This window comes from Cajanus cajan, chromosome 5 (genome assembly GCF_000230855.2).
Source record: "Cajanus cajan strain Asha chromosome 5, NIPB_CcT2T_4, whole genome shotgun sequence".
NCBI lineage: Eukaryota > Viridiplantae > Streptophyta > Magnoliopsida > Fabales > Fabaceae > Cajanus > Cajanus cajan.
This window is the reverse complement of record NC_138521.1, coordinates 25,403,977-25,416,315: the sequence shown is the minus strand read 5'-3', so window position 1 is coordinate 25,416,315 and position 12,339 is coordinate 25,403,977. Positions and strand designations below refer to the sequence as shown.

Here is a 12,339-nt window from a genome sequence, read left to right as displayed (position 1 = left end):
AATGTTTCTTTCTATAATGGGTAAGTCAACACCCATCATAATAAAAAAGTTAGAGTCAAAGGCTAACCAACACATTTTATAACAGTTGTTGACTTGTCTGTCACAGAAAGAACATTTTATGACGGGTGAGTTGATACCCATCATAAAATATTTTGACATATTTACAAGCATGTCATTGTACTACTTTCTAAGTCGTATAGATGACACCCAACATAGAAAGTGTGTCAAGAAAATATATTTTTCCATTAGTGTTACATTATATTTTAACTAAAGAAACTAAAAAAAGCTATTAAAGTAATATTTTTTTTATCAAAATAATAATGCATCCATGTTTCATTTTCTTATAATTTAATTACATATATTTCACTTTAAAATATCATATATATTTTTTAAAAAGTATAAATAAAATTTAATTTATAACTTGTGATTAAACATGGGTCCTTTTATGCTTCTTAATGTAGAAAAAATTAAGCTTAAAATGGTTTTAATTCCTTAAATTTGAAGTAAATTAGTTTTTAGTTCCTCAACTTTAAATTTAATATTTTTAGTCACTATAATTTATAAAAAGATTATTTTAGTATTTCCTTGAGTGATAATATGTTTGAATAAGATAAAATCATTATGGATAACAAAATACTACTTTCAAATACTTAACCTAGATAGAACAGTTTCATTAAATCATAGTAAAAATGTGTGTTTAAACAAAAATAATATAATAGAATCTATTTTTAGTTTTATAATTAGATAATAATATTTTAAATTTAATTCAACCAGGTTTTATTAGATAAATTATATTTCAAAACTATTTTTATTTTTCTAAATTAATTCAAAATGTTTAAAATTACATCTACATCACATTGAAAAGAACAAAAAATCAGAATTATATAAAATCAAGCAAGATAATTAAACATGGTCAATGTCTTAAATACAACATATTGCTTATTTATATGCTAAAGATACATTTTTGCAGTCATACATATGTATTTAAGAAATGATACTTATACAAAAAATTCAATAAATTTTACAATTCAAAAGGAAAACTGATAAAGAAAGAAAAGGGATAGTACTTTGAAATGTAATAAATAATATGATAGAGAGAAATAAAAAAATGTAAAAATTATTGTAAAATATTGTTGTGTTACGTGGATTTTTTTTTCTTTTTCACATATAGAACTCTCTAAGATACACTTAGTCAAGGAGAGAGAAAGGATAATTGTATAGCAAATTGTACAAGTGGGAGAGAAAAGGAAAATACGAAATGTGATAAATGATGTGAAGAAAGAGAAAGAAAAATAGGTTGTTATTAGTATAACTTTTACTCTTCTAAACATTTCCCGTAATTATATTCCAAGTGACAAAGCCTCAGCTGTGTATGATGATGTGTGCGATTTCTGTGTGAAGTATTGTCTACTCCTTAACATAACAACCAAGTTGTGTTAACAAATTTCCTACTCCTACTCTTTTGGATCATTGATTCTTTCCAACTTCCAACAACATAGAAACATTTCCTTCTCTCCTTGTCCCTCGTCACCCGAGTCTCCCTCCACAAACATCACTCATACCTCTCAAACTCTCTAATCTCTACCAATTTCACTCTCATTATCTTCACCAACAAACCAACACATCACACACCAATGGCACAACCTTCCAAGGCACGAGGCAGCAGGAGGCTATCATCCTCATCCTCATCCTCGTACACATCAACCTTAACAACACTAATCTTCATCGCATTATGTGTTTTGGGCATATGGATGTTAACCTCTAACTCCGTAGTCACACCTAAAACACGTACATCCATTGATGATAACAACTCCGAAACCATCAACACTGACCTCTCTTCCACCGAAGAGACACCCGAAACCACCACCACCACCACAACAACAACAACAAACATCCCACTTGATTCATCTGAAACCACCTCAAACATCGCAGAAGAGTCACATGAAACCGCTACAAATATCCCAGAAGAGTCACATGAAACGGCTACAAATATCTCAGAAGAGTCACATGAAACAAACGCAAATATCTCAGAAGAGTCGCACGAAACCGCCACCAAAAGTCAAGACCAAAAGGACAGTACTAGTACTGTGTTCGGAGACAACCCTGGTAATCTCCCTGACGAAGATGCCATAAAAAACATGTTAGCTCAAAAACAAGAAGGTGTGTCCATTGCAAACGAAGGTGCAGGTTCAAACAACGATCAGAAAATCACTGAGAATGAGAAAGAGGCGCAAAGGGCTCAAGTATCCGAAGAGAACCAAAAGGGTGAAGAAGAGAACAACATGGCTCAAGATGAAAATGCTATTACAAATGCAAATGCTAGTGAAAATCAAGAAGAAGGCACGGGTGGTGGTCAACAAAGTCTTGACGTGCAAGGGTCGAAGAATATTAATGATGATGAAGCGAATGTGCAACAACTGAGAGAAGACAAGGGTGAAGTGATAGAGAAAGATCAAAAGGAAATGGTGCAAGATGAAGGTGGAGAAACGGAGAAGCCCAAAGTGGAGAAGAATAAGCGGAGGAAGTCAAGCAAGGAGATGAAGAAGGAGTGGTCAACACAAGCAGATGAGTCTCATGGTGAGAAAAAGAGACAAAAGGAAGCAGACACGGAGTTGCAAGACTTGAAGTGGAGTCTATGCAATGTCACAGCTGGTGCTGATTATATTCCATGTTTGGATAATGAAAAGTATCTGAAAACTTCCCATAGAAAACACTACGAACACAGAGAGAGGCACTGCCCTGAAGATGCACCTACTTGCCTGGTGCCAATTCCCCCAAATTACAAAGTACGAATCCAATGGCCTAGCAGCAGAGATAAGGTAACATGTTTGAAAAGAGTATCAAATATTTAAAATATTGAATCCATCCTTTCATATATGGAAAACTAAACACAAAACCTTGTTGTAATTTCAAAGAGATTTTTATAGTTGTCTTTCAATTGAAGTTTTATCTTAGAACTTGGGTTGATTTTTAATACAAACTTTTTTTTTACACAAATTGTCAAAGTGTTTTCACACTTTATCTTTAGTACAAACATTTTTTTTATAATACCCTTATTTGTTAATGTCTTATATATAAATAATTAGTTAACTTGTTATTTTATTTTAATTCTTATAATAAAGGTATTCTAGTTAAAAAATATATTTTTTCATTGTAATTTTGTAATTGATTTTCTTTGAAGGTATGCTTTACGAAATTATATTTGATAAAAATAATAATAATAAATGTGTATGTGCATAGTGCTATTAGGTATATGATGATGATGATGAGTTTCTCAAAATTAAAACTCTAGCTACTTTCTATTTCCACAGATATGGTACCACAACATACCACACACTTTGCTAGCAGACGTGAAGGGACACCAGAATTGGGTCAAGATGACGGGTGAGTTCTTGACATTTCCTGGAGGTGGCACTCAGTTCATTCATGGTGCTCTCCACTACATTGATTTTCTTCAACAGGTAATTTTATTTTTTTAGTACATAATAGTTAGAAGGGTTGTAAAGACAGGATCTACAAAAACTTATTGTGGTTGATATACTTGAAAATAAAATATTTTAAAAGCTCTATCACAGATACATAGTATGCAAAAACAATATTTAGTTTACCAAATCCAATTAAGTGCAATATTTTTCCTAGAATATGAATTTTACATTCTTAAATTGTTCATCAAATTATCTTGTTGATAACTTGTAAGTATACAATTTCATACAAGATTGTTGAAAATAACAGTTGTCGTTACGCAGGCTGAACCAAGTATTGCATGGGGAAAACACACTAGGGTGATTTTGGATGTTGGGTGTGGGGTAGGCAGTTTTGGAGGATTCCTATTTGAAAGAGATGTTATTGCTATGTCTTTTGCACCCAAAGATGAGCATGAAGCACAAGTGCAATTTGCCCTTGAGAGAGGGATACCAGCTATATCTGCTGTCATGGGTACTCAAAGGCTGCAATTCCCCAGCAACGTCTTTGATCTTGTTCATTGTGCACGTTGTCGTGTACCTTGGCATGAAGATGGTTATTAATCTCACTAACACTTTTACTTGGATTAAATTTGTCATTTTGTAATTAAATTAAATGTTCATTTGTCATGGTTACCTAGAAATGTGTGAATTTGTTGTAGGTGGCATGTTGCTTTTGGAATTGAATCGTGTTCTTAGACCAGGGGGTTTTTTTGTGTGGTGTGCGACACCTGTGTACCAAACGATTGAAGAAGATGCTGAGATATGGAAGCGTACGATATATAACATATTTTTGTAATTTCAAAAAGGAATGAGCTTAACATATTTTAGCCTCTGACATTTTGTTATTTTCTTCTAGAAATGACTGCATTAACCAAGTCCATGTGTTGGGAACTCGTGACCATAAAAAAGGACGAATTAAATAAAGTTGGTGCTGCCTTCTATCGCAAACCCACTTCCAACGAATGCTTGGAACAAAGGGAGCAAAACCAACCTCCTATGTGCAAAGATGATGATGATCCAAATGCAGCATGGTAAATCTTTTTCATTCCCTTGTATTGTCAAATTCTATAGGTGCGTGCATGGATAGAAATTGTTATATTATTATATTATTTGTCGCAGTTTTGGACACCCAAAAATTTCAAGTACTCTATCAACACCCCATTTTTCATTATCTCTCTTGTTATCACATTATATCACTAATCATGTTATTCACTTATCTCTTCTCTCTTTCTATCTCTCCCAAGGTGTAAACACTCAGGGGGTGTCCAAGAATCATACCCAATTGACACAATGTTTTTTTTTGTCTTTTGTCATGTAATATCACCTACATATACACTTTTCTCTTCTTTATCTTTTTCTCTCTAGCTATCAATACACACATAGGCATGCATGAGTCATTTTTGTTCAAGTGTATGGGAAAGAAAAGGTACATCACGATTTTTCTTTAATTTTGATTGGCCAAATATATTATATTATAGGTATATTCCTTTACAAGCATGCATGCATAAGTTGCCTGTTGGCAAGGATGAGAGGGGAGCTAGATGGCCTGAACCATGGCCTCTTAGACAACAAAAAGCCCCATATTGGTTTGATAAACAAGCTTCTCAAGATTTTGCAGCAGATAATGAACGTTGGATAAACATTGTAGATGAGTTGAGCAACATTGGGGTTACTTGGTCTAACGTGAGAAATATCATGGACATGCGAGCTACGTATGGAGGGTAAGTGTGTGTGTATATATATATATATATACACACCATACTTTAGTCTTAATCTACCATGCCTTGGTAATACTATTCAATCATTGGTCATAATTCATAAAGGTGTATTCATCAAAGTTACTCAATGTGTTTGCAGATTTGCAGCAGCTCTAAAGGATCTTCCTGTTTGGGTATTCAATGTGGTGAACATAGATGCTGCTGACACACTTCCTATCATATATGAGCGAGGTTTTATTGGAATGTACCATGATTGGTGTGAATCCTTTAGCACTTATCCACGAACTTATGATCTACTGCATGCAGATCATCTTTTCTCAAATGTAAAGAATAGGTAATTAATAATAAGTTTTCTATATTTTTTCAGTTTAAGTTATATGCATCATCAATCTAAAAGATTTTACACCCTCAACCAATTCGAAATTACTAAAGAAACTTAAGTTATTAAAAAAGTCAACAATCTTATTCTATATGACACACTAATTGAATCACAGTGTAAAACTCATTTACATTATAACTGTAATCAAATTTCATCTTAAAATGGTTTTCTTTTTTTGGTTTGTCAGGTGCAATCTCGTTCCTGTCATAGCGGAGGTTGATAGAATACTTAGACCAGAAGGTAATTTGATTGTTCGTGATGAACCCAATGTCATTGGCGAAGTTGGGGTTTTGTTGAAATCTTTGCATTGGGAAGTAACCTCCACAATCCATGAGGGGGTGCTCTGCGGCAAGAAAGGCAAATGGCGACCCAACTCTTAAAGTATATTTGTCTTGATTAAGGAGACAACATTGGTGATTCAATTTAAGATTTATGTTTTCAGACAAGTTGTCCACTAGCAGTGACATGGGGTTTGGTCTATCATCGGCCTTCTTTGGCACAATAGTTATCCTAAAAATGTCACACCATTTTATTGATGCATAGCATTCAAGTATTACCCCCCAAAAAGAACATGATCTAATACACAGATCAGCAGACAGAGAGATTTGTAATTGTCAATATAAAATGTCACTGTCTAGTTATTTTGTTCAATGCATGCATTTAGAAGCAACATTTTTCTAATTCAATATATTATATAACAGGATTTTTCATTAGTCTTATACTTGAAAGCAATTTCAACTTAATAGAAGTGGATCAGTTTTACATCGATTCCTCTTAGAAACTAACTATACGTTGTAGTCTCTGATATGATTCTGTTGGGACTAAGAAAAGGATGGTTTAAAACAATAATCAGAGGAGAATATTGGTTAAAATCACATATTATGGACATTATGCTTCATGTATTTGTCAAATTCATCTTGCAATACAGAACTTCGAATGATTCATGACTTCATTTAAAATATAGTAAAGTCAAATTTAAGATCCCATTTCCCTAAAATCATACACCATTTCACATATATCATATTATTGAGCAACCGACAATCCTAAAAACAATGTATCTAAGAAAAACCTGCATTTTTAAATATAAGAGTAAAATATGTTTTGGTCTCTCAAAATATTTTAAAATTTTAATTTTAATTTTTATAAAAATTTAATATATTTTTAATCTCTCATAAAAGATTAAAATTATATTACTTTCCATAAATGTAAGGACAAAAAAATATTAACGAGTAAAATTAACATTTTAAAATATTTTTTTGAGGAACAAAAATATTTTTTACCCTAAAAAAAAATATTCAAATATGATCCTTAAAAAATATGGTACTTGTCAAAACTAAATTAAAAATAATTTATTTTAAAGTGTAACTCAAGGGTTATTTTCTTTGTTGTTGAATTTTCTTACACTCTCGTTCTTCTTTATTCTCATCATTATCTCTTGTTTAATTGATTAAAAGACAATTATTGAATAAATTAATTGTAGTAGGAACTATTAACCTCTAACCCGTCCTAAACATTTTACCTAAAATTATAATTATTGAAGTAATTATTTATCATCATTTTATTATTGATCAGACGCAATGCCCCACATTCTTAAGATATTGTTGGTCAACTAATTAGAATCTCAAACCCTCATCTAAGTTGAAATAATTTCAGTATCAATATACAAATACATGTTATATCATGAACTTCCGATACATTTAATTTTCAAATAAGATAACCATCTACTCCAAAATAAAAGCAAAATAAAAAAGAAAGAGAATCCAAAATTTCATGGTCATTTTGCTATTATTAAAATGAAGGGGGACATGCACAAAATTATGAAAGTATAGTACAACACAAACTTGTTAATCGTCGGTTATTGAAGAAACAATGAGAAATCTGTGAACCAAATTCTAAGATTTGGGCTTTGGGTCGTTTTGTTAAGCATGTTATATTTGTTTCTACTACAACAATTTTTTAAATTTCTTAGATTTGGCACACGAGCCCTTGAGTTTTCCATCAATATATTCAAGTGTAGAGATCCTCTAAAATTATATTTAAATTTATTCAAACAACATTAATTACAATAAAATATTTATAAATCATTATCAATTAAAAAATTAAAAATACAACCCATAACTCTGAAAATAATTTTTTAATTTAATTTACAGTATTTTAATTTTTTAAGCAAAATGTTCTGAAAATATTAAGTTTTTGTTTTGGCTTGATTGCCATAACTCTACTCCTTATTTTTTCTGTTACATCATAGACATATGGTGGTATAATCTCTTTTGCCAAGGTATACGAAATGCGAATCACGATCAGAAGACTTTTACTCCTATAGTCAGGGACGGATCTAGGTTATTTATAGTGGGAGCACTTGCCCCCACTATCATTTGATACACACATATTTATTATTTAAAAATAATATATTTTAAAAAATAAAAATTATATTTTAATAAAATAAATATATATGTTTAAATTATAGGTTGTATAAAATATAAATTTTGAGGAGATATTCATTTATTTAATGTCTGTCAAATTTTTGAAAAAGATTAATTCTCTTATGTAATAAAGAATATTCTTCAATAACTAATAATTTTTTTTAAAAGTTTAATTATAATATATATATATATATATATATATATATTAATACTCACATATATAATGCAATATGTTAAAAAAATTAATTTTTGATAAAATAAAATTTGTAGCATGTATGTTTACCTATTGTGTTTTCTATTTATTATATATGGCGATTAAAAAAATCAAAATAGTAAGATTATATATGTTGATTAAAAAAATCAAAATAGGAAAGATCGGAAGATTTATGTTCTATTTAAAATTTTTATTATAAATTATATTTTAAAATAAATTATCATCTAAAAATATATATTAGATATTAAAAACATGTTTATATCATAAATAAATTAAACTTAGTTTTTATAAAATTTAAGATTTATTTTTATATTTTTATTAGTGTTAAATTATTTTAAAGTAGGTCTTTAGGATTATAATTCTAACCAAATATTTGAAAAAATGTTTACAGTAAATAAATTATAATATAATCTAGTCGGACCTAATTATTTTTATTTTTAATTATAATCATAAATATAAAACCTTGTAAAAAATAATTATGATATATTTATATTTTTAAAAATTATATGTAAAATTTTTAATACTATAAATATACGAATAAATATTGTCTCAACTATCTAAAATTTCTGGATCCATCACTGACTATAAATATACGAATAAATATTGCCCCTACTATCTAAAATTTTTGGATCCGTCACCGCATATAATGTCTTGATTCTAGAGCTATTTGGCTCTCTTTGCAAAACATGGCATCAATATTACACAATTAAGAAATTTGCAAAACTTCTCTCGGCTTGCTATGATGGGAATAGGAATATGCCCATAGCTCACAATTTTAGAAACTTTCTTATTGTATTAACAAATGTGTTACTAATACTCTTCTAAATAAAAGAAAATTAATATTTTCTTCTAAGTTTAATTGATATGCTAACAGTTCATATTTTATATAAAATAATTTAATAAAAAAATTACGTACAAAGTTGAATTTTTTTTTTTTGAATTGTGAATAGATATAATTATTAACAAATTAATGTAAGTGAAATTATTAACATTTCATAAAGTTTTTTTTATCAAATTAATGTAAGTGAAATTTTATATTTTATGCGTGAAAAATCTATTACATTTACATAAATTAATAAAAAAAATTCAAATAGAAAAAAAAAATTCAATTCATGTAATATATGTTGAACTTTATTTAAAGTAATATTTTGAGTATGATTTTTGTGTATTAAAAAAACAAAATCACTAGAAAAACACAGCATTGAGTCAAAAATATTTAGTTCAAATAAAATCGACTTATAAAAATCAATTTAGTTTAATTAAATATTATGATCATAATTTATAATTAAATAATATTAGGTGTCACAAAGTTATAATTTATATAATCAATACTGTCTATAATACGATCATAATTTTAAAAATATTTAAAGAAAAAAATTATTCTTAATAAAATACTATAAATGAAAATTTAAAAAAAAATTGTTAGTTTTAATTTTATTATTTTTATAATTATTTATAAACATTTTATTTTAATTTTAATTTAAATAATTAAAAAATTTAAATATATTTTATATTTAGATATCTAATTATAGAAAAAATGGATTTGATATAAAAGTTTATTGTAAAAAAAATTAGATTAGCTTTAAGGTTATACTTAAATAAGATAAGTGGACATAAAGATTGGATCATATGGTAGGCTTTATAGTTTGAAATTTATATGGACAAATAATTTTATTATTTTATTAAATATTGTATCATTATATTTGAGAGGAATTTATCCTCCAATCAACATAGGAATATTGACAAAATCATGATGTAATTTTAAAAATAAATTAAATCTTATTGTACTTGATATGTAAGATTATTTAGGATAATTAATATAAAAAAATACATAAAGGGATAACATTTTGTGATGTGACAGTGATAACAAAATACATGTGTGGGAGAGATTGAAGGAGTTGGCAGTGACATTATTCTTCAAAGAGTTATTCTGTAATCAGGAAGGGTTTTGGGGGGTTTAGGTGGTGCCAATGTCTCTATCTTGTCGTTTGATGGTCGAACTTCATTGTTAATGTCGATTAGTATGGAGGAAATTCATAAAGCACTGATGAGTATGAAAGGGTACAAGGCCCCTTGGCCAGATGGGTTTCAACCTATCTTTTTTAAGATGTTCTTACATGTGATTGTGGATGATGTGTGAAAGCTGGTCGGTTAGGCATTTCAAACAGGAGCCTTCGATGTGCAACTTGTGGAAGCACTTGTGGTTTTTATACAAGGATAAGGGTTTTTAGACCTATATTATTGTATAACATGGTATATAAGTTTTTAGTTAATAGATTGAGACCGTTCCTTTCAGATATGGTTAGTCCACTCCAAAGTAGTTTTGTCCTCGAAAGAGGTATCATGGATAATGCAATTGTGTTGCAGGAAGTAATGCATTGGATGAATAGAACCAAGAGAGATAGAGAGAGAGAGGAACATGATCATGAAGTTGGACTTATAGAAGGCATATAATAGGGTAGATTTGCAATTTCTTAAACAAACGTTGAGGCTTTTTGAATTTTAGGAGGTCATCGTGTCTCTCATAATGCATGGAGTAACACCTACATCTATATTCTTGTTGTTGAATGGTAGTAAAATTGAATTGTTCTCACCTAAGAGGGTCTGTGGCAAGAGGATCCACTTTCTCCATATCTTTTTGTTTTGTGTACGGAGAGATTGGGTGTCATGATCATGAATGAGGTGATAGAAGGTGTTGGTTGCCCATTCAGATTTCACAGGGAGGGTTGATGGTGTCACATTTGTTTTTTACTTATGATGTTTCATTGTTTACTAAAGCTAAATCATCCCAAGCAAGGCTTATTACCAAGGTATTAAAGGAATTTTGTGAACTTTCAGAATTGAAAGCAAGTTTGGACAAGTCACAGGCCTTTACGGCCACGGTTATGCCTAGAAGTAGGGTTGATAAACTATCAAATATGATGAACATTGATAGCGATGCCAAGTCACTATCAAAAGTAAACTAGATTTCTCTTAAAAATTTGTAATATAAGAAACAACCTAGGTTATTCTTTACAAAGACACAACCACATTTAATGCATATTTTATCACACAAAATTAGCAAGGGGATTTTTAATATTTTGAACAATACTCAATCAATTAAATAAAGAATTAAGAATCAAAAATTCAATCAGAGAAGTACCCATTCAAGATTTCAATAGCTACAGTAAAATTTTCATAGTTTAACAAGTAATTCAGATTTTCAATCAACCTAATTCAACATGAATTTTATCAAAAACGTAGATTTAGATCTATGAATTCCATCAAAACAATAAACGCAATCATGATCTCACAAAAATTCAAAAATGATGTATAGTTGAATTAAGCAATTCAAGTTATTTTATAGGTCTAAATCTAAATTTAAATTTAGATCTAAAATTAATCCACAATTTCTATTCTAGATCCAAAACGAAATTCACAATCATGAAAATTGAAATTAAACCTAAAATAGAAAAATAGAGGATTCATTCAGTAAAAAGATCGAGAACTCGAATTTTATTGTAATTCTTGAAATCTAGAATTTATGAACAAACTAACCACACATCATAATCATGTTGTAGTAATCCAATTCGTGTAACACCCCAATTTTCACAAATTATATGAAGGCTCAAAGCCCAATAAGGGTGATATATATAGTAGCCTAGATTGGGCCGTTCTCAAATTGGAACGGGCTGTTCTAAACTACTAAAAAGGCCTACAAACCCTAGTTGAGAACGGGTCATTCCAAACATGGTTGTTATCAGTTAAAACTTAACTCTAGAACGAGCAGTTCTGGTTTAAGAACAGACCATTCTAGATGCGAATTTAACACATGACGAATGAATCAAGAACATACCGTTCTGGATCCGAAACGGGCCGTCCTGGCCACTCCTGACGTCTATAAATAGCATACTCAAGCAATGCTCCTTGACACGCTCTCTGAAGATCAAGAGAACCAAGAGAAGGAGATCAATCAGATTCTGCTCTAGCTTCATTTTCTTCTTATCCAAGTAAGGGGGAGTGAAAAACCTCACTCGGGGGTGAGGGAATAATTGTTGAGTAGCAGGATTGGCCCTCAATCCCTTGCCTGATGCATGCTTCTAGGAACAGGCAAAATATGAAAGTTTTCTATTTTGCTTTTTGAATGTTCTGTTGCGTTCCT

At 29.9% G+C, this 12,339-nt stretch overlaps 1 protein-coding gene across 1 annotated transcript; it reads left to right on the top strand.

Moving 5' to 3' along the window:
* The first annotated feature begins 1,521 nt into the window (after positions 1-1,521).
* Positions 1,522-6,247, top strand: LOC109788517 (putative methyltransferase PMT24). Its single transcript, XM_029269267.2, has 8 exons — positions 1,522-2,819; positions 3,312-3,461; positions 3,747-4,017; positions 4,124-4,234; positions 4,321-4,495; positions 4,943-5,185; positions 5,322-5,516; positions 5,749-6,247. Exons 1-8 carry the CDS (start codon positions 1,635-1,637, stop codon positions 5,939-5,941), a joined length of 2,523 nt encoding a protein of 840 aa, XP_029125100.1. The 5' UTR covers positions 1,522-1,634; the 3' UTR covers positions 5,942-6,247.
* The last annotated feature ends 6,092 nt before the right edge of the window (positions 6,248-12,339 follow it).